Genomic DNA, 24,788 nt, shown 5'->3' on the forward strand with positions numbered 1-24,788 from the left:
GGGACGTGCAGCCACGTCCCACCAGGAGATACTCTGTCGACGAGCTGGATATGGCCCATCTGAGGGTTACTGATCACAGTCGATCCGGTTCACGCGGTCCTGAACAACAGCAGAGACGGCCTCGAACTGTTGAACATGGATCGCGAAACCCTTCAGGCGATCGTCAGAGCAGCCGCGGCCCATCACAGCGAGGACCTAGTCTCCGTGGGGTCGCGGAAGGTCCCGACCCGTTGTACGATGTCGCAGAAGTTTACCCCTTACCAGCCCACCACCTGTCCCCTTCTCGCCAACACCGTTTGGCTTACAAAGGTCACAAACCCGCCGCGATTGACAGTTACTCAAAGTTGCGAAGGGATCCAGCGAAACCACGTGGTTACGGTCGGGACTGAGCCAGAGAAAATAGTTTCATGTGCCTCTACATGTGATGTTGTATATGCGCCTGTCAGACTGTTCCCTGGCAAGATAGATCTAGTCATTACAATTCGTCACTTTACGTTGCGTAGCCAGCATCTTGTGCTCAGGCGTTCAAGCTCAGCATGCTGTATAGCAAAGAAATTAGTCTCGTGAATAGAGAATCTGAGCGCAGCACCACTCACCCCTGCGTCATGTATCCATCCACCATCTGCTGGGTTGCCAAAGCTTGTTTGAGAGATGTTACCGCATCATCAGAACCAAGGGCAATCAACAACAGGCCAGCGTCCTTGACACTTTGTACCAAAGCAGGAACGGCCGCCTGCGTATAAAGAATACATGTTGAGTCGGAAATGATTCATCGCAAGAGCCTCGAGAGCTTACCAAAAGTCTGCAATCGAGAGCGAGGCCCAGCATGTTCTGACTCTTTGCGAGCTTGACAGATTCCCTCACGCTCAGACTGCCTTCAGCATACGAGGCTTGCTGGATAAGCGAGCCTGTGGAGCGCTCAGTGTTGCAGTACGAGCTGAAGAATACTGCAAAGTTCGGCTGCTTGAGTTGGATGTGCGTACATAGCTGCATAGCGTCCAGATCGCGTCAATATGGAGTTTCCCAGATCTAGAGGAAAGCAGCATGTCGGCTTACTGTCGCGTCGAATCCAGTAAAAATTATTCGACGACTTCGCTTCTGTGAATCTGGATTTGTACTCTTGCGCGCGGCTTCGTACACCGTTCGTAGGACAGAGTCGACAACCTTGTTGAGATCCAGTACGTTGATCAATCCTTCACGGGCGATGTCTCCTTTGGAAGCATAGCGGATTTGCAGATTCGCTCCTATATGTGCCGGCAGGATCTGAGAATTACTCTGGGCTTAGCAAGTGTTACCACAGCCAAGCACGGCAAGTTGACCTACAGTTAAGGCTTCATCCAGCGTCATGAGGGTGTCCTTGAGTGCCCTGTGCCATTTTGCCGGTGTTACATCTGACCCTAGTGTCTCCATGGCGGTTTTGGCAGTTTTCCCCCTGGAAGAGCTCAATTCCTGGAATTGCTTTGCCGTTACGTCCGAAACGCCCAACGTCAATCCGGAATATGGTAGGAGCCATTGCGAAAAGATCACGGGAACGTAATCCTTTGTGAGTTGTACCACCAGGTGGAGATACTCCCCTGCAAGCGAAGAGGCGGTGACGAATCCACTCTTTTCTGTCTCGTGCGCAGGCGCTTTTTTCGAGGAAGATTGAAGAGCCGATTTCATGCTGGGAGACGTGGTGGAAACACTGAGAGGTCGATGGGGCTGGAATTGATGAGCGTGATCCTGTGCGACAGCCGCGGGAGGTGCCACTGTCGTCGACTTCCAATATGTTTCGACGCGACCGCCGATCTCCAGTTGTGCGCCTTCAAAAGGACGGATGCATTCAACGTGGAAGGAAACCTCTCCGATCGCTTTCAAGTGGTGGTCCAATAGGGGGACGACGAGGGACTGCGACTTGTGCATGTCCCGGAATGTAGCAGGCAAGACAACGGCCCGTCCGATGACCCTCGACCCGAAGGTCGGGTACAGTGACATTTCCAGTGCGAATCGATCTAGGTCTTCGACGTGGAACCCAAACGTTTCCCGCTCATCTGCGAGGGGCAAGACAACACTGTGCGGCATATCCGTTGGATCCAACTTGGAGGTCATGACGAGCTTGAGCGAGGACCACATGTCGAGCAAATTGTCGTCCTCGGTACGGCTGTATAACCGTACTGGGAAGACCCGTCGATCCGAAGAAGCCTGAGATACGGGATGACCAAGGGTCACCTGTACGAGGCTCTTCTTGGCCAAGAACTGCAGGGCGGAAGGAGACTAGGGTCAGACGTGCTTGGCGATGGAGACAAAGTAGATACGTCAGCTTACATCATGACCGTACATCCTGAGTCTAAACCGTCCGAAGAGAAAGCTGTTCAATTTCGGATTTCTCGTGCATTCTTCCAGTCGCCGGGTGACTACTCACGGGATGATCGGAGGGGGCAACGACAGGGACGGGATCATGTCTACTTCGCCATCCAGCATCATATCATCCTCTCCGTCCGAGTTGGGCGATGCGGTGCCTTGCACATCAGCACTCCCGAAACCTAGATTTTGAACCTTGGACGACGTCCCGGTCGCCTTGGCTCGACCAAGATCGGCACCAGCTTTCAAGAGGTTCTCCAGGCACGCGATTTGCTGTCGATAATATAGTCTCTGTCAGTGATCGTAGACGGGAATTCAACTGAGTAGCCAGTTCTGGAAGTCTACTTACGCCGTACCATCCGGCATAGAAACCAGGAGTCTTGCCGTACTCGTCCTCCGCATTTACATCACATCCGGCATCGATGAGCACCTTCAGACAGTCCGCGTGACTGGCGGTACCTCCAACACAAGCGTGGTGCAAGGGGGTCCACTGGTTGTACTTGTCCCGCCTATCCTTGCCTCCCCCATCTGCACCACCTTCGTGTACCAAGAGCTGGCAGATATCTGCATGCCCTGCCCTCGCTGCCAAATGCTGGGGATACAAGCCTTCCGAATTCGGCAAGACCTTAGCCCCGTTCCTCAGCAACAACCGTGCGACCTCGATCCGCCCGTGTTGGCAAGCCAAAGACAATGGGATGAGATCATTCGAGATGGCCGACGTCTCCAAGATCTGCGTTCCAACGTATTTCACCAAGACTTCGACGCAATCGGCATGTCCCGCGACAACACCCTGGATGAGCGGGGTCTGACCGTCCATGTCGACAGCGGTCGCGTCGACGCGGTGTTTGAGCAACGTCTCGCAGATATCGACATGCCCGTGCATGGCAGCGTAGTGCAACGGTTTCCGACCATAAGTATCCTGAGCCTCCAGAGGAACGCCCTTTTCGATACAGATCTTGACGAGCTCGACCCGACCCGAGATGCACGATTCGTGCAGAGGACTTCTCCCGTTGATCTTGTCAGTAAAGTTGAAATCCACAGGAAGGGTTGCAAGAACCTTGTCGAGATACCTAGGTTCCAGCTCCTCGACCGCCCGCCACAGCAGCCTCATCAGCCTCGTCGCATCCGGATGTTGTCTCTGCCTCTCCCGAGCGGCATTGAGCCAATTCGAGACGCTATCCGAACTCTGGTCGGCGAGTGTGCGTTCCAACTCGTACTCCAAGTCCGAGACGGCGTCCATCCCGATCGCGGGCAAGAGGTCCGGCCGATCGTCGAAACTAGGCTCTCGCTCAAAGTGCAACCCGTCAGCTCCTAGGGCTTCGGGGAGGTCGTCCAGGAACGAGATGTTGAGGTGAGAGGAACCCCGTTCGAGGTCGAGCAAGTTGGCCGCCACGATATCGGCCATCTTTGTGATGCACTGTAGCGACAAGAGGAGACGCTGTCAGCGAGCCGGTCCGCTGAACCCTCGGCAACGAAAATGATCACAACGCACCTCCCGGTTGAAACAAGGCTGAATTTCAACTTGTCTCTCGAGGTACAACTCCTTGGTACTGCTCTTACTCCGCTTGTCCCACTTTTTCAGAATCTTCCTGAATCCCGTGGCGTTGATCTCGATAAACTGTTGCAGCTTGACCAAGTCCCTCTCAAACAACCTCCATCCTTCCTCGAGGTTGGCCCATTCGGCTCCCTTTCTGGATGGATCCGCTCCGGACATGCCTTGCGCGACGTCGTCCAGATCGCTTGGATCCGAGGTGGAAGCCGAACCGAGATGGAGGAGGAGACGTTTACGGTTGTTGAGCAAGGTCAGGATTCGTAACCGTAGATCTCGCTCCTTTGTCAGGTAAAAGGCGTTGATCTGTAGCGATGCATTCGCGCCAGTGTTTTCATTAGTGACAGGTTCGGGGCTTGGTGAGAGACGACGGCCATCAAATACTGACCTTTTCCAGCTCCCTCCCGAGCTTGAAGAAGAACACCGCTCTGTGCGCCTTGAAACTCTCATCCCTCTCCCTATCTCTCCCCCTAGCCACCCCATTCACTCCACCCGAAGCGCTCTCCCCAGGCGCCGGCGGTTCCGCTCCCGGTGGTAAGGGTTCCAGATCGATCGACTGGACGCCGGCATCGAGGTTCAGGTGGTTGCCCAAGGACGGGTTCTGAGCGTGTAATGCTGGGGAGAGGAGGAAAGGGGTCGATGATGTCAATGTTGTGGAGCTCGTCGATCGGCCTGGGCCTAGCGTCGGAGTGGCTGTAGGTGAAGAGGCATCGAGAGGGTTGAGACTGGTTGATTCTATCCGGGTTGGGCTGGGCCGGATGCCGACTGCCAACAAAGAAGCCTCTGAAGCGGGCCTATGTGATGCGAGCGAGTTGATGATCTGCACGTCCAGGGTCGCATCAAAGATTGTTCCGTCAGCTCTCCATATAGCGTGTGCCAACTTGCAACATGACGACTCACCTTTTTCAAAAACTTGTAGTCCAAGTAATATGTCCCCCAACCGGGGATCTGTCTAGCCTGAATCGTCTTTCCGAACTAACCCACCGTAACCTAGTCGTCAGCCCTACGCCCGACCCGCAGCTACGCAACCTCTAGGCTAGCGTACCTTCATCTTGGCAGTCTTTCCTGTTCTATCCTATCGATCTCCAGTTCTAGCTGTAGTCTATACGTAAATTGTAAGGTCCCTGCTGTTGCTGTTGAGCAGTCCTGGTAGTATGATCACCGCCTAGGTACACAGCTACCGCCGTGTCAACCCAACTCAACACAGCTGATTTCTCCGGGAGTTACTTCGATGTTTACTTCCTGCAGACGTCCTGGTGCTGCACCTACACTATGATTTCGATGGAGCGGAGCAATTGAGCAACCGAGCTGAGAGCGACAAGTCGGCTGGCTAGGTTCGATGATGGGTGAATCGATGGCTGGCTCGAACACTCCGGCTTTGATCGCTTCGAGCCAACTTTTTCCTCTGAGCGAAAGTGATGGGCGCTGTTTTCGGCTCAAGTCTGTGTGTGCGGTGTGTGTGTGTGTGTGTGTGTGTGTGGTTGGGGGGGATGACGAGGACAAGGAAGGAAAGGCTGGAGAGCTGGGAGGGAGGATGACTTTACGCACGTTCTCGTTCGGGCAACGCCAACAAGATACCGGCCGGGGACCCCGCAATTCAGGGGGGGACGGAAAGTCGACCGGACCACCCACTCGCCCCAGTCGTGTCGTGTCAGTCAACGATCATCGACCACCCTTGAATCGGAGAACAACGAGCCAGTAGTCGGGACAGATCATAACGGTGGCTCAAATCTATCGTATGGATCATATATATGCAGAAGACACCGTAAACAAAGCCCGACCAAGAACAACTCTAGAGAAAGTCACAAAATAGAAGAACAACCCGGCCAAGCGTCTAGAACGATCCGGTCCATCTCATCTCTCCCTCCATCCCTCTCTCTAGAGTCGGTCACCGGTTCCGATCGAGACGACCTTGAAGCCAATGTTCTTGAGCTCTTGTCGCTTCAAAATGTTCCTTCCGTCAAAGATGAAAGCGGGCTTGTTCATGGTGTCGTGGATCGACTGCCAGTCCAAGTTGACAAACTCTTTCCACTCGGTAACGACGACGATGGCTGTGCGCGCAATAGCACCAAGGTGATCAGCTGACTTGTCGTGGAGGAATGTGCTAGCTTGGTATTAGGTCGGCACTCACCATCGGCTCCCTTGCAGGCCTCCAAAGCGCTCGGGCAGACGGTGACGGCCTTCTGGATGGGCTCGGCGGGCTTGGCACCGTAGTCGGTCAAATCGAGCATGATCTGCGACTCCTGGACCTCGGGGTCGTACACGGTGACCCTAGCACGCTCCGACAAAAAGTGGTTGATGAGGTCGATGGCGGGCGACTCTCGGGTGTCACCAGTGTCGGCCTTGAAGGCGAATCCGAGGACGGCGATCTTCTTGCCGGTGATGGTGTTGAACAAGGTGTCGACGACCTTTTTGGCGAACCTGTTCTTCTGGTAGTCGTTGGCCTCGACGACGGCGTACCAGTATCGAGCGACCTCCTCGAGGTTGAGCTGGGGATGATGCTGTCAGTCTCGGACGAATTGCAAGTTTGTGTAGTAGGCATCAACTCACCGATCGGGCGAGGTAGACCAAGTTGAGGCTGTAGATAGGAAAAGAAAGCCAATGAGTACGCTTTTACAGTTGTATGCGCTTTCGAGCAAATCATGGACGTACATATCCTGCAATGTCAAGTCACAAGCTGTCAGCAACTTGCCTCGAATAAACACCAAGCTCGAGCCTCGCCGACTCACCTTCTGGAAACAAGAACCTCCGAAACCAACGGAAGCCTTCAAGAACTTGGGTCCGACACGCGAGTCCTTTCCGACGGCGTAAGCGACCTCGTCGACGTTGGCTCCGGTAGCCTCACAGATGGCACTGAGCATGTTGACGGATGAGATCCTCTGAGCGAGCATGGCGTTGGCGGCCAACTTGGAGAGCTCGGAGGACCAGAGTCCGACGGTCAAGATCCTCTCCTTGGGGATCCAGTTGGCGTAGACGTTGGCGAGGGCGGCACAGGCGTCGAGACCCTCTTGGGACTGAAGGGAACCGATGAGGACCCTGTCCGGGGCGAAGAGGTCCTCGATGGCGGTACCTTCGGCCAAGAACTCGGGGTTGGACAGGATGTCGAACCTGCAGCCAGGCTTGGCGTTGGCCTCGAGGATAGTCCTCATGGACCTGTGCAGGGTAGAAAACAAGGCGGATTTCGCGATCAGCCCATGTGATCGATACAACAGAAAGCAGGCGCGAGACCGTCAACTCACTCGGCGGTCCTGCAGGGAACGGTCGACTTCTCGACGACGATCTTGGACGAGGTCGAAACCTCGGCGATCCTTCGGGTAGCCAACTCGATGTAGTTCAAGTCGGCGGCGAAACCAGCACCGAGACCCGACTTCTTGGTGGGAGTGTTGACCGAGACGAAGATCAAGTCGGCCTCGGCGATACCCTTGTCGACCTCAGTCGAGAAGAACAAGTTCCTACCCCTGCATCCCTTGACGACGTCGACGAGACCGGGCTCGTAAATGGGGAGGTTGAAGTCGGGGTCGTTCCAGGCGTCGATACGGGACTGGTTGACGTCGACGATGGTGACCTGGATGTGGGGACACTTGAGGGCGCTGTAGATGAAGGTGTTGACGCGATGAGCAATGTGTACATGAAATAGTCAATATGCCACCTGGCATATGTGTTTTACTCACACAACGGCACAGGTGGGACCTCCGACGTATCTGTAAGCAGGTCCAAGAATAAGCATTCACGCGATCAGCCAATCGCTCTTCCGAAGCAACGCCTCTGCAATCTCGCGAAAACGACAAGATCCACTATTAGCACCAAGACTCACCCGGCACCGATACAGACGATCTAGTAACGAAGGCGCGCAAGATAATCGAGAAATAAAGGTCAACAACCCATCCTCCAGATCTCTTAATGCAGCGGCAGCAGAAGACCCGTGGCTCACCTTCTTAACTTCGATAGGAGCCATTGTAGTGGAATGTATGTGTGTGTTTAAAAGAAAGTGTTTGGTAGTTGTTTTGCGGAGAAGAGTCTAGGACTGCTTTTTGTTGGGGAGGGGGTTTGTTGTTGTTATGGGGTTCCGAGGTGAAGGACGAGTGAGAAAGAGTGGTTCGACGAGGTGACGAGGGTTATAAATGTTCGAGATGCGAATCGTAGGATGAGAGGAAAAGGGAGAAAAGTCGGGTCAGCCGGGAATGATCGATAAGGGCTCGTCGGCGACAGCGCAACAGACAACGTTTTGATGGATTGGATTGGGGGGAGAGGAGGAAGCGAAACGATCATCCCCCTCCTTTGGATACTCACGGATGGATGATCGAATTTGGAACGGAAGATCGAGGTAGAGAAGATGACTTGGGAGGGAAGATGGATTGCAAGGTGAAAGAGGCGATATGTTTGGGAATGCAAGAAGAGTAGGAGAGTAGGTCGAGGTTGATATCGTCTCGCTCGATACGAGATCGAGCACGACGTGCCAGCGCAAAGTGGCAGGAAGCAGGACGAGCAAGGGCCCGGGAACGCTTCGGTCGTTTCCGCATCCGGGGACCACAACACGCTCACGCGAGAAAAAAACGCGTCGAGAGATGATCACAAGCGCGCGCAGACCGATTCAGCGAGGGGGGCGTGCCCGAAGCGAAGAGGAAAAGGTCGGGCCCTGTTCGCGTGGCCCGCGTGATTGGTGGATCGAATTGTCCCTTGTCCCTCTCGCGCACAGGAGACGAAGGGACAGCTCGTTCTAGCGTTGTCTCTGAAGCTAAATTTGTCGCCGAAGCGGGTTCGTTCCGAAACATCGGTTTCATTGCGACAAGGAGCTTGCAAGGAGAGATCTTCGATCGAGAAATCAGAGAGAGAGAGCAGACCTCGTCCAGCCATGGGCCATGGATGCCTGAAAAGTCTTGCCTCGGACCATGAACGTTCAATTATCATATGCTATCATAGAGTGGTACAAGCGTCAAGCAGCAGACGACCACGTTCATCCTCGGATCCATTACTGAATCCGAAATCTTGCCAATGCCAAAGAGCGGACGCTTAATGGATCACTCAAACCTTGTCTAGTTTAGATTTCGGCACCTTCAAGCTCAATTTAGCGACTGCGCGACTGGAACTCTCGAAGCTCGACGTCGAATGCGACCTGGAATATCGAAGAAACCCGGAAACAAACGGAGAGGTTTCGCATCACAATTCACAACTGCATGCGCTGTGCGGCTTGGGATGTGGCCGTGAATCAAAACGATGGGCCATATCGATCTGAATCCTGGGTTCGACGCTAGATGACAGGATCTTTACATCTAGTAGCTACTGGTCAACATTTGACAGTCATCAAGGTCGGGTAGCGGACGTCAGACTGTGTCAACTATATCGCGGATCTGTGATGCATCACGTTCTCCTGGTTTCGGCCCGGACGACCTTGAATCTACCGTAGTCTCATCTACAAGTGTTTCTCTAACGTCGTTCAATTAACCTCGTCTGGTCATGCCCTGGCTTTGCCTTTGCCTTTACTTTTACTTATGGCGATCCCATTGGCACCGCCTTCACCATTCACCTGCTTCTCCGAATTAAGCGTCTCTGACGCAAACTTTTGTCGCACCGTCTCGTAATGTCGGATATCGTCCAGCGAGACCGAAGGTACCAGCTCAGACAAGGCAGAGACGAAATCTCGTTCCGTCACCACCACATCGGCCTCCTCAGGAGTAGCCATCGCAGAGAGATAATACTGCGGAGTAAGCGGTTTCGGGTAGGCTCGAGGTTCGGGGACAAGTTCGAGCGCGGCTGGATTCCGTCGTGCTAGTCAGCCTTTTATCCTTGTGCGCAGCGCTGATGGTCCACGGCAAGACAACTCACCAATCCGCTCATCTACCGCCGAAGCGGTCCTGGACATGGCCTTGAGCATGGCATCCGAACACAAGGCGTAAAAGTCGGCTCCGGTATAGTTGAAGGGACACTGATCTGCCACCGTCATCAGGTCCAGTTGCGGGTCGAGGTTGAATTTCCTCGTCAGGGCGGACAAGATGTTGTACTGCGTCTTATGATCAGTGCTGACGCTGAGGTAGAGCATGCGATCGAATCTTTAAGCGAGAACGTTCAAAGTAGGTCAGAAATCCGTTTGTCAAGATCAATCCGGTGCGAGACTGCTTACCGTCCCGGTCGAAGCAATGCGGGATCTAAGAGATCCGGCCTATTCGTGGCAGCCATCACAAAGACTCCGGCTCCACCTTTTCCTTCTGCCATCCCGTCCAGCTCGGCTAACAGCTGGCTGACGATCCTGTCCATTACCCCGCCACTGTCTCCCTGGTTACCCCTCTTGGGCGCGATCGAATCCAACTCGTCCATAAAGATGACGCAGGGTTGAGCGTCCCTGGCCTTTTGAAATACCCTCCGCACGTTGGCTTCGGATTCTCCGATGTACATGTTCAAGAGTTCCGGTCCCTTGACCGAGAAGAAATTGAGCGAGCACGAGGTCGCTACCGCCTTGGCTAGCAAGGTCTTTCCTGTACCTGGTGGACCGTAAAGCAAGATACCTGATCGTTTCTTCAAGCCTTCGGCGAAGAGTTCCGGTCGTTCCAGTGGCAGCTGTATCGTATCCAAGATATCCGACTTGACGTCCGCAAGACCCCCGACATCGTCCCACGAAACGTTGGGGATCTTGGGAGCACCGATAGCGTCCGCCAATGAGCTTCGGGCCTTGTTGAGAGCGTCTTCAAAGTCCGCGTTGACGATTGGCATGCCAACATGCATCGCACTCGAAGCGTGTTCCCTGTCAAAACGCAATCGAGCTGAGCACTGCAAGCCTATTCCCAGACTCGAACTGCTAACCTCAACTCGGTCAACCGCTTCACAGACGCCATCTGGGCGCGATCCACAAGGTTGGCAAGGTCAACCGCGGTCAACGCGGCCGTCTCTCGAGCTAACCGGCCGAGATCCACGTCGACCGCAAGCTCCAGACCGCGAACACGCTCCTGCAAGATCAGGGATCGTTCCGGTTCACTTGGCGCCTGTTGTTCATGTTGAAGCAAGTCAAAAACAGCACGACCAATGACATCTCTTATACGCATTGCGCTCACCTCCAACTTGAGCTCTTGCTTGAAGACGGCCATATGATCTTCGGAGATTTGGTCCGGCTCGGTGGTCGTGGCAACCAAGATGGTGGGAAGACCAGAAGGTGCAACTTTTGTTTGCATGGTCGCTACAATCTTTACCAGGAGCGGCGAGTCTGGTTAATCACAATGAATCAGCAACTAGACCCTTATCTGTTATCGAACCAGTGCAAGTTGCCCACCTTTACCGCGCCTTTGTACCGTTGATTTGCGACCGAGAGCTTCCACGTGCCGTAGCAAGAGAATGCAAGGCGCACAGTTCTGAGCCTTCTCTAGACGTGCCAACAAGGTTCCTTCTGTGGTAGCGGGTGCTTCGTCCAGGATGTCGTAACAGTTGACCTGGATATCGTTGCTATTTCCTCAGCGCGACCCACGTGGCATCCCCGCCATTACCGCCAAGACAAGCTCACCTCGACAACATGGATTCCGAGGTCCTCTGCTGTCCTGCGGACGGAGCTCGACTTGCCCGAACCTCTCGCGCCGGTCAGGAGCAACGGTATATTGAACGACATAAGCGAGGCTGTCGAAAGGTGTGCGGTGATGTAGTTGGAGAGTCGCTGTCCCAGGCTTTCCGAGAAGACGCGAGGCTCTCGTGCTAAAAAGCGCAATATCTTCAGCAACAAGCTGTTTTGAGCGGACCTTGCCCGTCGCTGTCACTCACGGAGTTGAACCCAGCTTTGCATCCCTGGGACTGACTTGCCATGCTGGACACTGATCGTCATCATCCTCGTCTTTTCTACGTCGACCCAACAACCGAACTCTCCCGCTCGGGCTTGGGATGAGGCCGACATGACGAAATCTTCCTCCAGCGGGATGAGGGGATCGTACGATACGTAAGAGACGGCAAAGTAGACCACAGCTATGGTCCTGGTCCAAGCAAGGAATGAGCCTCAACTGATGAGGCCAGATACATCGCGAACGATATACTACTCACCTCGGCAGTCTGTCCTCTTCGTCATCATCGTTCTCCTTGATCTCTTCGGAGATTGGCACGGCCACCACATCTCCTTGCTTAATCAACCTACTCCCTACCCCTTGCTCTTGCTCGAAGTGACTCCTCAACCCGCGAGTGAACCTATCTTCATACCGCTTGTCTACCGACCAAGGCGTGGCTATTCGGGCGAGTGTGATGTATTTGGCTACTGGTAGAGCTGGTGTCCGGTGTCCTGAAGGAATAGGGTGGAGCAGAATCATAGGTTGAGTCGATGTGGAAGGTCGGATGGAGGGTCCGCACAGACGGTGACGCAGCATGGGTGACAGGAAAATGGGATGTTCCGGCCTGTCTCACAACGCCGTGATGAGAGTAGCCTCTGTCAGTCAGAATGCAGGGCTATCTGTTCGAGGCCCTCGGAAGACGGCTCACAAATCGTCAAGTGCATCCGACTGCATCGCCAATACGTCAACCTGTACCAACCTCGCCTGTGCCTCGCTCGATCCTCCTGAAACCCTTAAGACGACCTTGTATCCGGTCAAGAACCAGACGATTAGCATCACCGCGCTATGGAGTTCATGCCTCAGACACCCTCAACTCACCCAATCGCCCACAAACACCCCAGCACGTGCCAATCCTTCCATGGTCAACCAACACCTCGAATCCTCATCCGGCCATCCTTCTTCCTTCGGCTTCGTTGTCTCGTCTACATCTCGCACCTGTTTCCCCTTGCTTCTCCTTTTACCCTTAGGCATTCTGGTCAAACAGACTCCTTCAAATCCGACCCCTCGGAATTCTTCCTTCTCCTTCGACTTTGAAGATCGAGCTTGTAGTCCCGGTCGCGCTTGAACGTCTTCCTCCACTTGACTATCGACCTCACCCGAGAGGCTTTCGGACGACCGGGATCGACTTGAAGAAAAGCTCGAATGGCGTACGAGGACGGGCGACCCGAAAGGTCTCGGTGTGAGAGAACCCGAGCTGACCGAAAGAGTTGGGGTAGGAGCATAAGACAACGCGGAATTTTCGTCCGGTCCATCATCGTCGTTACCATGCTCTTCTAAATGCCGGTATCTGCCGTCTTCGCCGTCCTCGTCTTCTCCTTTCGACTCGGCATCCTCAACTCCATCATCTTCGTCATCGTCCTCGTCCCTCTCCCGCAGCAGAGAACCAGCCAGAAAAGTGTCCGGGTCGAAATCCCCAGCTCCCCATTTCTTCCTGCTTATGCCTGAGCCTGATCCTGAGGCCGATGCTGATCCAGAGATGGAGATGGACCGCGAGGCGGAGACAGATCTTTGAAACAATGCATCGTGACTCGATCTGGCTCCTCGTCTCGAATCCCCGACGTGGTCCTCTTCTCCGTCGTCACTATCGTTGCCATCCATCTGCCTGCCAGATCCATCGTCCCCATTCCCAGATGCGGGCGGCACGAGCACGATCTCCGTCGAACCCCGCTTGACAACCCCCTGCATCACAGGACTCGTCAACAGGATCTCGAATATCCGTCCGGTTTGCGAGTCGGTGTATGTACGGCTCTGTCGGAATATGTATGGAAGCGGAGGAGTTGCCGGGGAGGGGTTTGTGGGTGGTAATGGTGTTGACGACGATGCCGACGGGGGGATCTGGTCTTCGATACTGGGCCCTTGGATCCTTTCAATGATCCCTTCCATGTTCATCTCGACCTCGTCTTCACCGTCCTCGTCCTGTTTCTCGTGCAGATCCCGATTGTGTTCCCCGCGAAATCCATCTCCATCCCCTAAACCTCCTTCATCTGACCGCTTCGTCTGGGCTTTCTCCCTACCTATCTCACTACCCGGACGCCGTCGCCGTCCTATCGGCCGCAAGACGATTCTATCCAGAGGTACAGGTTGTATAAGCGTCACTAGTAACTCTATCCCGGTTGATGTTCTGGTGCTGGAAGAAGCCGACGAGGATGTGGTGGGCCAGTGATGTGGAAGGCTTGGAAGTCGGAGTTGTGCACCAGGAAGAGCTTGCCATGGCTACACAGTCATGGCAGATCAATTCGAGGCGGGATACGAATATCAGCTTTTGTTCTTTAAGAAATAACTTTGCCGAGGCGTCAAGATGGAAGGCGGAGTGGGAGGCTTACCAGGTCGACCTGAGCGTAGACGACCTCTCTTTTCCCTAGGCTCTTTCCCGCTGCCATCCCCGCTTCTGTTCCTCTTTGTTCCTCAGGTACCTCCCACAGTCCATCATCCTCCGGCTGGTTCGAAAGCTCGTAGCAGATGGCGACATGACCCGATTCTGTCTCAACCAGTGGGGGAATATCGAGGTCGTTGTCGTCATGGGCGGTCTGGATGAGCTGGTCGTAGAGCTTTCGAGAGAGGTGGGGGTGAGGGAGGTGAGGGTCGATCGCGACATGGGCAGGAGTGAGAGTGAGCATGGCCGGTGACAGCTGATAGAAGAGAGAGAGTGGGAGAGGCGATGACTGCTGGGAAGATGGAGTCGGGAGAGCTTAGTTCCAGAGGTGGATGGTCTCTCAACACACCACTCGCCGGTAACTGACCCTGACCGCCCTTCCCGGCAACCCCGATGGCTCTCGCCGTGATCACGTGATTGCCCTCTCCTCGCGCGCGCGTTATAAAAGGTGGCTACATGACTTGTGTCCAAGTGACGTGGGCATGAGTCGTAACTCATCATACTTACCTTGGCAGCTCTGTATCATTCGAGCCTTCACTTAGCTCGCAGGGGTCTCGGAGTCCTTCCCATTGCACAGCGACCCATTGGTCTTCAGGAAGGAAACTGGGATTGTGTGGCTTCGGCCATTCACTGGTCAAATGATGGATAGGCTTGTGGATCCCTTCGGGGTTCCCGGGCTACTTACCTTTTTCCCCGGTTTTAACTTTTTTAATATCTTGTAGTTTCTATCTTCATTTTACTTTGCATATCCATCTCGCCTTCTCAACTCCTCTATGCTCTGGCTCTGCAGGTCCATACAATACTACCAACGACTATCATCCCCCCACACTCGACTTTTACAAAGACCTTGCCTCGCCATCGCTCACTTTCACAACTCTACCGCATCGAAAATCGCCATGCCTGAAGTGACGAATCGAGCACCCTCTCGATCACCTTCTCCACCACCCAAGAGAGCTCGTATCGACGGACCTAGCGTTACCCAAACCACTACTAGTACAACGGATACATCAGCACCTCCTCCGATATCCATCACCTCTGCCGACAATGCTACCTCTTCCATCTCTGCGAAACCGGCCGCACCAACGGATTCGACGCTCGCCGAACAGGTCGAAGCGGAGATGAATCTCCCGCTAGAATACCCCCCAACTGAGGTTGCAGGTCGACGTGAGATTGTGTACGAGGACAAATTGGTCCTGGCCCCGATGGTTAGGACGGGGAGCCGTAAGTCAGGATTGTTGATTTCCCGGTTGAAAGCTGAGTGTCGAGATGGGATTGAGAGCTGATCGTCCTTGTTGTGTTTGTGGCCGGACTTGTACAGTGCCTACCGTAAGTCGCTCAGATACGCTCCCCTCCGGATAATCATAGCTGGAACTCGGATCTACCTATACTAACCATCGTTCTCCCTGCCTTCCAACCTGATAGAGGCTGCTCTCGCTGCATTACGGAGCGGGGCTCGTCTGGGGCCCAGAGGTGGTGGACAAGGCGATCATCGGAGCAGAGAGGATTGTGGACCGTGAGTGCACCGCGTCTGAGCTGCTGTGACTTCTTTGATGTTGGCTTGCTATTATGTCACTGGTGCTGAGGTTGTCCGTGCTCACTTCTGCTCTACATCGACAACGATGCCAACCTGGTAGCGAAGACGGGCGTGATCACCTATTCTAAGAAGGGCATGGAGGGAAAACCAATTTTCCAATGCCATCCTGTGGAACGTCCATTCCGTAAGTCAAAGTCCCGATGATTTACTACTATAACTGAAGCTGATGGCATCACATATATGGCATTTATGGACGCTGGTAGTGATCTTCCAGATCGGCTCGTCCGACCCGGAGTTGGCGGTTCAGGCTGCCAAGGTTGTCCAGCAGGATGTCGCCGGATTGTGAGTATTCGGCCTAGACCGGCGGACGGACACGACGGCTAATCTGGGATCTTTGGGGTTTGTTGGTCAGTGACCTGAACTGCGGGTGTCCGAAACCATTCTCGTAAGTCGTGGCGTGAAGTTGACGAACGGTACAGGGCAGGCATTGACGATTGGCTTGATTACCCTTCAGTGTACACTCGGGCATGGGCGCAGCCTTACTCTCGACCCCTGACCTCCTGCTCGACATCCTTCGAGCGCTCCTCCGCGAGATTCCACTTCCCATCTCGTGCAAGATTAGGTTACTCCCCGAACAACCCTCGACGCTCCACCTGGCCGCTCGGATCCTGCGTACCGGCGTCAGGTGCTTGACCGTACACTGTAGGACGAGGGATATGAGAAGCTCGGTCAAGGCGCTTTGGGATAGATTGGGGGATATCGTCGAGCTCGGTCGAAGGAGGGGGGTACCCGTCGTGTGTAACGGGGATGGAGAAGGATGGGCGAATTGGGAAGCGATCCGAGCGAAGACGGGCGTGTCGTCGGTCATGATCGCTCGGGCGGCGGAATCCAACCCGTCCATCTTCCGACCTCAAGGACCCGTGTCAACCGTGGAAGAGCTCGTTCCCAACTTGTTCTTGCCAACCGTCGTCTACCTGAAGAACCACTTTTCAAACACGAAGTTCCTGCTCGCCCAGTTCAAACCATCGCCACCTCCCATCTCTCAGATGAAGAAGCACGAAAGGCAGGAATACACTCAGGCCGTTGTCACGGCCAAGACGATCGAAGATGTCCTTGCGGTCTGCAAGCTCGATATGGAAGAGACTAGAAGCAAGGGAGAAGAATTCGTCAAGGATCTTCGCAGAGAACTTATCAGCCGAGATCCGACGGCGTACGGCGACGAGGTTGGGGAAGAGGACGTGCCCGTTGAGGATCAGCCGACGATTTGGGACAAGCGAAAAGATGTCGAGGATCGGGGTGATAACGTGGACGAGTTGCCCAGTGAGGGGGTCTTGCAGCAGGAAGAAGATGACGAGGAGGCGGCGTTGAATGCCTGATCGCTTAAATGGCGTCGACTATACTGTATTATTACTGTCCAACTAGCATCTCCCCGAGCATCCTCCTTCCCATCTTGACACATCATATGCTTCGCAGATCCTGCTCCCCCAACAGGATAGCGCCCAACAAGGTGATTGCTCTCAAAGTCCGGCGGCCTTGCTGTAACCTAGCTACGTATATCACCCAACCATGAAGTCGGTTCTGATATCAATGGCCTGTAAGAGTTGCCGTACCCTGATCCCAATCTCCCATAGCAGCGAATAATATTGTCACTGTTTAGCGCAAACATTCTCCCTTGTCTTCCATGCGATCTTTTTCGCTCAGATGGCAAGATTTCGGTCGTATTGAGAAGCTTCTTTGCCTCTGCTATCGACCCATCAAACAAATAGACGACCTGAGATGCACGACATGACAGATGTGGACTTTCGAGAAATTTGCTAAATCACGGATAGCGATCTCTGATGGCAGAGAGATCACTGCGATGCCAGATGGATTACCATTCCATGCGTGGCCTTTTCGCCTTTCACAAAGCGAAGCGAAGCTTGCGACAGGCAGTCCTCCTAGGACCTCCAGGCCCGTCCGAGTCTTTCGTTGGGCATTGGCGACTATATGAAAATGGCGTTAGGTGCGGCAAAATGTAAAAGAAAAGCGGTAAAATCCCACATTCTATTCAAGCGAGACTCTTCTGGCTGGTACTATCGTTCCTCAACCCTCAACTTGCTGCTTTGAGAACCGACTTGTCCAGGATACTGCTTCCCTGCCGATCGTCAAAAGGGGTTTGATGACTACCAGGTTTTTGTTCCCGCTAGCGCGGGTGGATCTGATACGCAAATCTTCGATTGCGCCTATTGTTCCGTCCTGGTCTGTATAACAACGACCCACAAGAGCTTTTCAGATTTTGCTTCGATTCATGCTTCTCAGCCTTCTTGTTTCCGCATATACATATACTGCTGATTGCTGTTACTCTTTATGCTACTCAATCGTTCTTCATATACTCTGGATATCGACAATTTGCTATATTCCCATTGTCGAAGGACCGCTGAGTTATCAGGTAAGACCTGTGTGCTAGCAGCTATATAAGTCAGGCTTCCCTAATGTAGAGAACATAATCCCATTGTGTCGAGACCGCAGAACCTCTTCACTCGTTGGACCCATCAAGAATATCCCGGCGCAGAGTCACTCGTCGCGGCAGTTTTTACATTCGACACAAGGGGCGTCTTTAAAATCTCAGCTTCGTCCAACTCGAACATTCCCGCAGCCTACCCATCAACATGGCGGCCCCACTTCAAGGTATACTTCAACTCCTCTTGAGGGCTCAACGGAAAAAGCTAACACTCTGCCGCCCTCTGACTTGATTGATTCAGGACCCATCCCTTCGAGTAACCCTTCGAGCAACGCGAATACCTCCAACGACCAAGGCGACATGGAGGCTAGAGTCAGTAAACTTGTACCTTGGCGTCCACTCTCACTGACGGCAACATATTACAGATTGAAGCGATCGAAGCGGCCATCAAAGACTCCAATCAGAAAAAGTTGACCCAGCTGCTCCGAAAACCCCCTAGTCCGGACATCGTGCTTCTGATGCAATTGCTGGAGAGACTTATTTGCACCCTACCTCTGGGCGTGACTAGCGACAATAGCTGGTTTAACCCGAATCAAAGTGAGTCCTAGTGCGTGTCTGTTGTTGTCTTTACAAAGTAAAAAATGATACATCATGGATTGCTTAGGGCCTACCCCCGAAATCTTGGAGGTCCACCTGTGGAAATACGTCGAGGTTCGACTTGAAAATACCCCTGAACATCGCGCTGCTCTCGAAAGTTTGCAAGCTGGCATGAGAGGGCCGAGGACTGGGCACGGAATGGTCAGACTCATGATCAGGCAGTTCTCGATGTCGTGAGATGCTCAGTGGATAAGCAGAGGACCGGCAGTAGTTAGCCAACTTTTCAGAAGTAGCCCTTACGATAGATAGCCATGCACTGAACATGGAATCTTGTCTGTCCAGATCATCCGCCCTGCGTCCGTACGATCAACCAGCTTCTGTCCGACTGACCCCCTACCTTCAAAAAAGGCAACACCCGTTCGGTTCGGGCGATGTCGTACGCGTCGCCCTAGGCTTACATCTAGACGACCCTACCATGTCCGATTACCCATGTAATCTAGTCTAGCATGTCCTCAGCATCCGGCTCTCCATCTCAGCGATACACAGACGCGACTCGCGATCCCGCCGTACCAGACAGACCCGCATTAAAAAAAGCCCATGGACATGCGCGTTCCTGAATGTATTCAATCGAAGATAATGTCGAACCGTTCGACGTGACATGGGGTCTCGACAACCTATCTACATCTTCGACAGGCCCACATTCGACGGGCCATATCCTTCTCCGATTCAAACCGAGGCCGAGGAGATGAAGAAGCTCTTGGCGACTGGGCAAGTCGAGAACAGTAAAGAGACAAACGTAATCAGCGGGGCAGGCAAAAGTGTCCGGTTCGAGCGTGAGCGACGTACTCGAAGAGTCGATAGGAGCGGCGGGTTGCCTAGAATCGGCGGGGACGGCGCTGGTGTCCTGGGTGTAACCCGAAGAACCCTCGACGGTCGAGTTGGCGCTACATCCAATTGAGACGGAGACAACCCCATTCCATGTCAGCACACGTACCCAAGCGATAGGTAGAGAGGTATCCGCCCAGACTCACATCGACAAGTCGTAAGCAGCGGTTTTGGCGGCGACCTCTCCTCCGACGAGCTTCTTCCAAGCCTCGTTGGTCTCGTGGATGATCTCGACGGCGTACTTCTTCGACTTGGCCTCTCCGGAAAAGGCAAAGACGTTCTCGGGCTTGCCATCGGGAATCTTGTAGATCCTGAACCACTCGTCTATAGTCGAGCACGAACGGCGTTGAGGTTCGATGATCAGTAAGATGGTATTTCACTATGGTTGACGGGGCTGAGCCGACCCAATACGCACTGGTGGCCCTGATGAGTCCGGGCAAGTGCCTCTCGACGTCCTCGATGTCGTTCAATCGGGGGGCGAGCGGGTCGTTGACGTCGATGACGATGACCTTCCAGTCGGTCTCACCCTCGTCCAAGAGGGCCATGATTCCGAGGACCTTGACCTGCCTGAAAAAACGAGCGTGGAACCGAGGGTCAGCTCGCGTCCACTATGCAAAGATCTCGCTCCGCCCAGCGGGGAAACCCCACACTCACTTGATCTGACCGACGTATCCGATGGCCTCTCCGATCTCACAGACATCGAGCGGGTCGTTGTCACCCTTGGCCTTGGTCTCGGCGTGCTCCTCGTTGGGGTCCTCCCAGGTCTGGGGGAAAGCGCCATAGTTCCAGATGTAACCGTGGTGGGGGAAACAGTTCCTCACGAATCGGAGCTTTCCCTTCTTGATGTCCTGCTTGATGGGGTTGAAGGCTTCCTCCTTGGAGATCTCCATCTTGGCGTTGGTCCATCGGGGGACCTCGACGACCATGTTCAGGACGGTCTTGGACTCGTCGGCGAAGAGGGGGATGTCACTGCGAGGCGGCAACGGTGGGCACATCAGCGAGGTGATGAGGTAGTGGTGAAGAGTGTGTATGCTAGACTTGCTGGAAGGCAGAGATGGGCTTTCCGTTCTTCTCGATGAAGACTCGGTGCTCTGGTTGATGAGGAATGCGTTTGAAATCAGCTCGTCCGTCCGTCTTTCGCTTCACTTCGACCACACAACTCACCCAAGGTGTTGGGAGCCTATACACAGATGGAGAAAGCAACACCATTTGTACGTCAGTCGCGATGATCAGGTTGTTGTCGACTTGGTGTTCTAAGCTCGACCCCAACTCACTCCGATGATTCGGGTACCGTATTCGGACGACATTTTGGCAGAAGTGTTCAAGTGACGCTGAGCGATCGACAGCCTGGTTGAAGCTACTACTGATAGGCGACGACCTAGTTGAATGAAAGCCAGCTTGGTGGGATGTGTGGGGTGGGTATCGGTGGTGTGGGTGTGTAGTGGTGGTGGTGGTGGGTGGATGGAATGGTCGCTGGAGGTAGCCAGTAGCCCAGTAGTGCACGGTCAGTCTCCGGGTTATGGCGTGCTCCCACGCTCAGCAACGGCAACGAACCAACGCCCGAACATTTGCTTCCGCGGATTACTCTACCTTTTTTTTTTTGGATTCCGCGGATGGTCATTCGTCATTTTTGTTTTGGAATACGCATGGACGCGTCTATTCGATATTCGTTCGTGTTTCATCTCGATACACACCTAGCGCAAACCTGTCTATCTACCCAACTATACGTCATCGGTGGGCAACGGCAAAGGAAACGCCCGACACCCCCTCGGTTCCTATATATAACAAATTTAAATCACCCTTCGCCGGTAAAACCTCTCAACGTTGTTGTTGCTGCTGATCCTCGGGCACCGAATAATAACAGGGGAACAAGATGGGCGGTGCCTCTCCTTCCCTCTCCTTGCCCGAGACCTTGTAGTTCCCTCCGATCGACAACCTCGGCTGGTTGACCGCCTGGTTGGTGATCATGGCCTTCTTCTCCAGCTGTCCCGGCCCAGTCGACGTCTTCGTCCGAGTGGCCATCGAGATCGCCTTTCTGAAAGTCGCCTTGAAGTCGACCGAGCTTCGTTTCGCCTCTCCTTGACCTGTAGGGATGGTACGAGGCGCATTGAGGATACCCCCCTGTCCTCGTGTCTGCCGAGTCAACTGATTCAAGTGGACGGTCTTTTCATGCAACTGCGACCTGGACGAATCGGTGCTCGATTTCCCATGGTCGCTCTCGGACGGGTTGGACTGGGATTGAGATTCGCGGACCGCAAAGTCATCGGGAGTGGCGATCTTGACCTTGTGAATCTTCTCTTGTCCCTCTTTGGTTTGGATGAGATGACCGAGGTCGACCTGGGGCACGTTGTCGTGCTTGACGAGTAGCTTAGGGTCGAAAGGTCGAGCGTTCAAGAAACCCTCTGGGACCATCTCTCCGGCCCACCTCCATTCCTCGCCCCTCGTCCATCCAGGCGCGTCATCAAACACGTCTCGCTCCTCGATATCAAGACCCTCCTCGCCCTCTCGGTTGTGTTCGGCGAACCTCAAAGGAGTAGCTTTGGGCAGATGTTTGCCGACAAACGCTCGTCGACGATCGTGATACCTCGGCGAACGGGTCGGGTGGTAGAAATCGAGCAACATCTGGGACAACTCTTCGTTCCTATAGTGTACTAAGGGGAACTCCAGCTGGGCATGATGAGCTTTCTTGAGCTGGACCAAGTGTTCGATGAGGAGCGCGACCGGGGAGACCGCTTGGCTGCCGGACGAAGCGTTCGATCGCCAGGGGAAAGTCTTGAAGCAAGATCGTTCACCGACTCGAGCTCGACCGAGTTGAGAGACATAAGCCTTGATCCCCATCTCGACCTCTTCAGGGGAACTCATTCTCGTACCGATGACCTTGTCGACGAGACCCATGTCCTTGGCCTGTTCAGGGCCGATGGGGAGCATCTTCCTCATCATCTCATCGGCTACCTCCAACCCAGCCCTCTGGACCCAATGGTACCGATGAAACTCGCTCCCAAAGAGTCCTACCGAGCGGTAATGGGGATTGAGCACGGCATTGGCCGAACACAGGACGATGTCACAACAGGTAGCAAGGGCTAGACCTCCGGCTGCGGCGTTGGACTGAATGGCCGAGATGGTGAGGATCCCACGATCGGTGAGGGTCTTGCGGTTCCGCATGAAGGCGGTCGACCGAGTCTGGGCGAGGGGTGACGAGTCGCCGAGGATGTACTCGACTACGAATTTGATAGAAACACGTCAGCTTTCCTGCTGTAGAGCTCGTGTCATGCGGAGACACTCACCGACATCATCAATAGCGTTGATGTTCTTCCACGATTCCTTGGCCGGGTCGGCGCTGGCCTCGATCACGTTGAGCGCGATACCGTTGGAGAAGTAGTTGCGGGATCCCTATCGTCATGACGATGATGAGTCAGTCGAGTAACATTCTCGAGCATTGCATAATACAACTTACCATCAAGCACAGGATCCTGATTTCGGCATCACTCTCGACGCTGTCAATGATGACTTTAAGCAAAAGCTCACATTGTTGAGTGGAACAGGCGCCATTGCTGTGTTTCAGGTGTGTTCATTAGCTTACGTACGATCGTTGATGAGCGGTGAATAACACTCACTAGAAGTCAAAGTGGACGTAGAGGACACGTCCGCCTTCCGGTGAATCGAGTGGGACGTTCTCGACCCAGACTTGCTGCCAGGTCTTTCTACCTTGCACTCCATCTACCTTGTTCCAAGTACTCAAAGGCCACTCAGAGACCCCTTCGAGGTGCTTGCCTAGTCCGGCCCTCAGCATCGCGTCTACGGCGGGCAGCTTGGCTGGCAAGACCTTGGTCTCCTTTGACATCGGAGATCGCGCGTGGGTGATCCACACGCCCCTTTCCGTCGCGGCATTCCCGTCGAGACGGGTCTTGATGAGGATTGCGCCTTCCCTGGTCGCAACTATCTGGCCGATCTGATACTGGTCCCAAGATTGCTGCGCGGGGAGATCTCCGTTCTCGACCCAAGCGCCGTATAGGAAGAGCGACTTCTTGTTGTTATCGTAATCCAGCCAAGTGACCTGGACACCCGGTTGAGAATCCCCAGCTCGGATGATGGCCGCCAGGTGGGAAGCGGTGTGTATCTTCGGATCGGCCGCTCTTTGGCAAGGCTTCAAGAGGGGGCGGTGGCGAGGGTTTTCGATCTCGTTGGGTTTCCCCGTGACCGTGATCAAAGCGGAGGTTTGCGGGGGCAAGAGTTCCGGAGTGTAGGTCGCTCCTTCGTATTTGGACGTCAAAGCGGCTTGATGGATCCTCGACAAAGCCGCGATAATACAGAGACAAGCCGCTTGAGTGACGGGTCCTCTGTACAGGGTGGACTTTGTGATTTCTGAGGGGATGTCGAAAGTCTCGAAAGCCCAGATTGGACCTTGGTCCTGCGTGGAGGAAGAAACACACCAGCACGTGTAAGATATAAGCTCAAGTATAGCTTCGCTCCTGGTTGAGCCGAATGCGTGACTCATCACTCACAAACTCTTCCTCGGCTTGCAAACAAGTGACCCCCCACTTGGTTCGCTTCTTAGAACCGTTAGAAGCAAAGGCGTCGCTATCAAGGCATTCCTTGTCTAGCGCCTGAGACGCATCCTCGAACGCGCCGGAATCGCCCATGAGCGCCCAGTCGATGGCGGATGGACCTGCATCGCCGGGTGGTCCTGGGTGCAAAATCAACGTCATATACTGAGCAAGGCGCAAGCGGGAGGCTTGTTAGTACGGTCGCATTCGTTTGACAGTCAATAATTGGTAGCCGTCTTACCTTGCTCCAGATGGACCTGGGCACTTTCTTGGTCAAGAAAGCGCCGATGATCACATCCGGCTTGACTCTTTCGACAGCCCGGAGCATCAGCTCCTCGTTCAGGGCGTATTCGATCGTATAGGTCAAGTTCGAGATACCGTTGGTGAAGGAGCGGTCATAGCTGGGTCCTTTGGTCTTGTTAGGCGAGAGCTCGTCGAGGAGGGTAGTCAAGCGCTGCGAGAGGGAGTTGTGCGAGGTAAGCAGGAGCAAGAGGCGCATGTTGGACGGTAAGTCGGGGGTTGCTTGAAGGCAGATGATGATCGGAAGACCCGCCTCACTTTGGGATATTCGATGGAGAGTCTGATTTTTCCTGAGCATATATATTCTGTTCGACATGCGACATGTGCGCTGGCATTGCACCGCGACCACCTGTTCGTCTCGTTTGGATAGCAATCCTTGCCACGTTACGCCATGCCTGCGCTTCAACTTAGGCACCGAACTCCAAAGGATATCCA

General features: G+C 54.1%; 7 protein-coding genes across 7 annotated transcripts; 1 reads left to right on the forward strand and 6 right to left on the reverse strand.

The window, feature by feature from the left end:
• Positions 1-73: 73 nt before the first annotated feature.
• On the reverse strand, positions 74-5,369 carry HD553DRAFT_306173 (uncharacterized protein). The gene is made up of 12 exons (XM_046179244.1): positions 4,935-5,369; positions 4,790-4,864; positions 4,278-4,709; positions 3,833-4,195; positions 2,690-3,757; positions 2,402-2,613; positions 2,305-2,326; positions 1,324-2,235; positions 1,057-1,263; positions 796-987; positions 597-733; positions 74-539 (listed from the first exon to the last, which is right to left on the reverse strand). Exons 1-12 carry the CDS (start codon positions 4,938-4,940, stop codon positions 518-520), a joined length of 3,648 nt encoding a protein of 1,215 aa, XP_046038758.1. The 5' UTR covers positions 4,941-5,369; the 3' UTR covers positions 74-517.
• Positions 5,370-5,613: 244 nt separating this feature from the next.
• Positions 5,614-8,195, reverse strand: HD553DRAFT_306175 (UDP-glucose dehydrogenase). The gene is made up of 9 exons (XM_046179245.1): positions 7,821-8,195; positions 7,704-7,723; positions 7,561-7,590; positions 7,129-7,479; positions 6,619-7,042; positions 6,542-6,546; positions 6,440-6,467; positions 6,021-6,378; positions 5,614-5,940 (listed from the first exon to the last, which is right to left on the reverse strand). Exons 1-9 carry the CDS (start codon positions 7,842-7,844, stop codon positions 5,768-5,770), a joined length of 1,413 nt encoding a protein of 470 aa, XP_046038759.1. The 5' UTR covers positions 7,845-8,195; the 3' UTR covers positions 5,614-5,767.
• A 939-nt stretch (positions 8,196-9,134) lies between these two features.
• On the reverse strand, positions 9,135-12,222 carry HD553DRAFT_366336 (AAA-domain-containing protein). The gene is given in 9 exon segments (XM_046184101.1): positions 9,135-9,655; positions 9,713-9,936; positions 10,008-10,625; positions 10,685-10,863; positions 10,933-11,081; positions 11,148-11,304; positions 11,376-11,604; positions 11,623-11,832; positions 11,900-12,222. The coding sequence occupies 9 exon segments, from the start codon at positions 12,214-12,216 to the stop codon at positions 9,342-9,344; spliced, it is 2,397 nt and encodes a 798-aa protein (XP_046038760.1). The 5' UTR covers positions 12,217-12,222; the 3' UTR covers positions 9,135-9,341.
• Positions 12,223-12,361: 139 nt separating this feature from the next.
• Positions 12,362-13,657, reverse strand: HD553DRAFT_173589 (uncharacterized protein). Its single transcript, XM_046176910.1, has one exon. The coding sequence runs from the start codon at positions 13,567-13,569 to the stop codon at positions 12,490-12,492; it is 1,080 nt and encodes a 359-aa protein (XP_046038761.1). The 5' UTR covers positions 13,570-13,657; the 3' UTR covers positions 12,362-12,489.
• Positions 13,658-14,802: 1,145 nt separating this feature from the next.
• On the forward strand, positions 14,803-17,303 carry HD553DRAFT_306182 (uncharacterized protein). The gene is made up of 7 exons (XM_046179246.1): positions 14,803-15,274; positions 15,372-15,379; positions 15,476-15,566; positions 15,688-15,771; positions 15,851-15,929; positions 16,000-16,032; positions 16,102-17,303. Exons 1-7 carry the CDS (start codon positions 14,827-14,829, stop codon positions 16,961-16,963), a joined length of 1,605 nt encoding a protein of 534 aa, XP_046038762.1. The 5' UTR covers positions 14,803-14,826; the 3' UTR covers positions 16,964-17,303.
• A 1,885-nt stretch (positions 17,304-19,188) lies between these two features.
• Positions 19,189-20,972, reverse strand: HD553DRAFT_306187 (inorganic diphosphatase). Its single transcript, XM_046179247.1, has 8 exons — positions 20,784-20,972; positions 20,674-20,689; positions 20,552-20,600; positions 20,164-20,478; positions 19,925-20,076; positions 19,656-19,833; positions 19,471-19,568; positions 19,189-19,388 (listed from the first exon to the last, which is right to left on the reverse strand). Exons 1-8 carry the CDS (start codon positions 20,814-20,816, stop codon positions 19,351-19,353), a joined length of 879 nt encoding a protein of 292 aa, XP_046038763.1. The 5' UTR covers positions 20,817-20,972; the 3' UTR covers positions 19,189-19,350.
• A 169-nt stretch (positions 20,973-21,141) lies between these two features.
• Positions 21,142-24,552, reverse strand: HD553DRAFT_333942 (hydrogenase maturation factor hoxX; the record flags this gene model as incomplete). The annotated part of the gene is made up of 6 exons (XM_046182123.1): positions 21,142-22,727; positions 22,794-22,899; positions 22,964-23,060; positions 23,124-23,917; positions 24,012-24,218; positions 24,295-24,552. The coding sequence occupies 6 exons, from the start codon at positions 24,550-24,552 to the stop codon at positions 21,328-21,330; spliced, it is 2,862 nt and encodes a 953-aa protein (XP_046038764.1). The 3' UTR covers positions 21,142-21,327.
• Between the last annotated feature and the right edge of the window lie 236 nt (positions 24,553-24,788).

Source organism: Filobasidium floriforme (assembly GCF_021052385.1).
Source record: "Filobasidium floriforme strain CBS 6241 chromosome Unknown HD553scaffold_4, whole genome shotgun sequence".
Classification (NCBI taxonomy): Eukaryota; Fungi; Basidiomycota; class Tremellomycetes; order Filobasidiales; family Filobasidiaceae; genus Filobasidium; species Filobasidium floriforme.

Coding starts and splice junctions, on each gene's coding strand:
- HD553DRAFT_306173 (XM_046179244.1), bottom strand. Junction 2,614..2,689: donor TCTATGCCGGATGGTACGGC/GTAAGTAGACTT, acceptor TATTATCGACAG/CAAATCGCGTGCCTGGAGAA. Junction 1,264..1,323: donor CGCTGGATGAAGCCTTAACT/GTAGGTCAACTT, acceptor AGTAATTCTCAG/ATCCTGCCGGCACATATAGG.
- HD553DRAFT_306175 (XM_046179245.1), bottom strand. CDS start 7,844: ATGGCTCCTATCGAAGTTAAGAAG. Junction 7,043..7,128: donor GTTCCCTGCAGGACCGCCGA/GTGAGTTGACGG, acceptor TACCCTGCACAG/GTCCATGAGGACTATCCTCG. Junction 6,379..6,439: donor TGGTCTACCTCGCCCGATCG/GTGAGTTGATGC, acceptor CATCATCCCCAG/CTCAACCTCGAGGAGGTCGC.
- HD553DRAFT_366336 (XM_046184101.1), bottom strand. CDS start 12,216: ATGCTGCGTCACCGTCTGTGCGGACCCTCCATCCGACCTTCCACATCG. Junction 11,305..11,375: donor TCGGAATCCATGTTGTCGAG/GTGAGCTTGTCT, acceptor AACGATATCCAG/GTCAACTGTTACGACATCCT. Junction 10,864..10,932: donor AGCAAGAGCTCAAGTTGGAG/GTGAGCGCAATG, acceptor CATGAACAACAG/GCGCCAAGTGAACCGGAACG.
- HD553DRAFT_173589 (XM_046176910.1), bottom strand. CDS start 13,569: ATGAACATGGAAGGGATCATTGAAAGGATCCAAGGGCCCAGTATCGAA.
- HD553DRAFT_306182 (XM_046179246.1), top strand. CDS start 14,827: ATGCTCTGGCTCTGCAGGTCCATACAATACTACCAACGACTATCATCC. Junction 15,772..15,850: donor TCCTGTGGAACGTCCATTCC/GTAAGTCAAAGT, acceptor GGACGCTGGTAG/TGATCTTCCAGATCGGCTCG. Junction 16,033..16,101: donor GGGTGTCCGAAACCATTCTC/GTAAGTCGTGGC, acceptor ATTACCCTTCAG/TGTACACTCGGGCATGGGCG.
- HD553DRAFT_306187 (XM_046179247.1), bottom strand. CDS start 20,816: ATGTCGTCCGAATACGGTACCCGAATCATCGGA. Junction 20,479..20,551: donor AAGCCCATCTCTGCCTTCCA/GCAAGTCTAGCA, acceptor GCCGCCTCGCAG/TGACATCCCCCTCTTCGCCG. Junction 19,834..19,924: donor CGGACTCATCAGGGCCACCA/GTGCGTATTGGG, acceptor GCTCGACTATAG/ACGAGTGGTTCAGGATCTAC.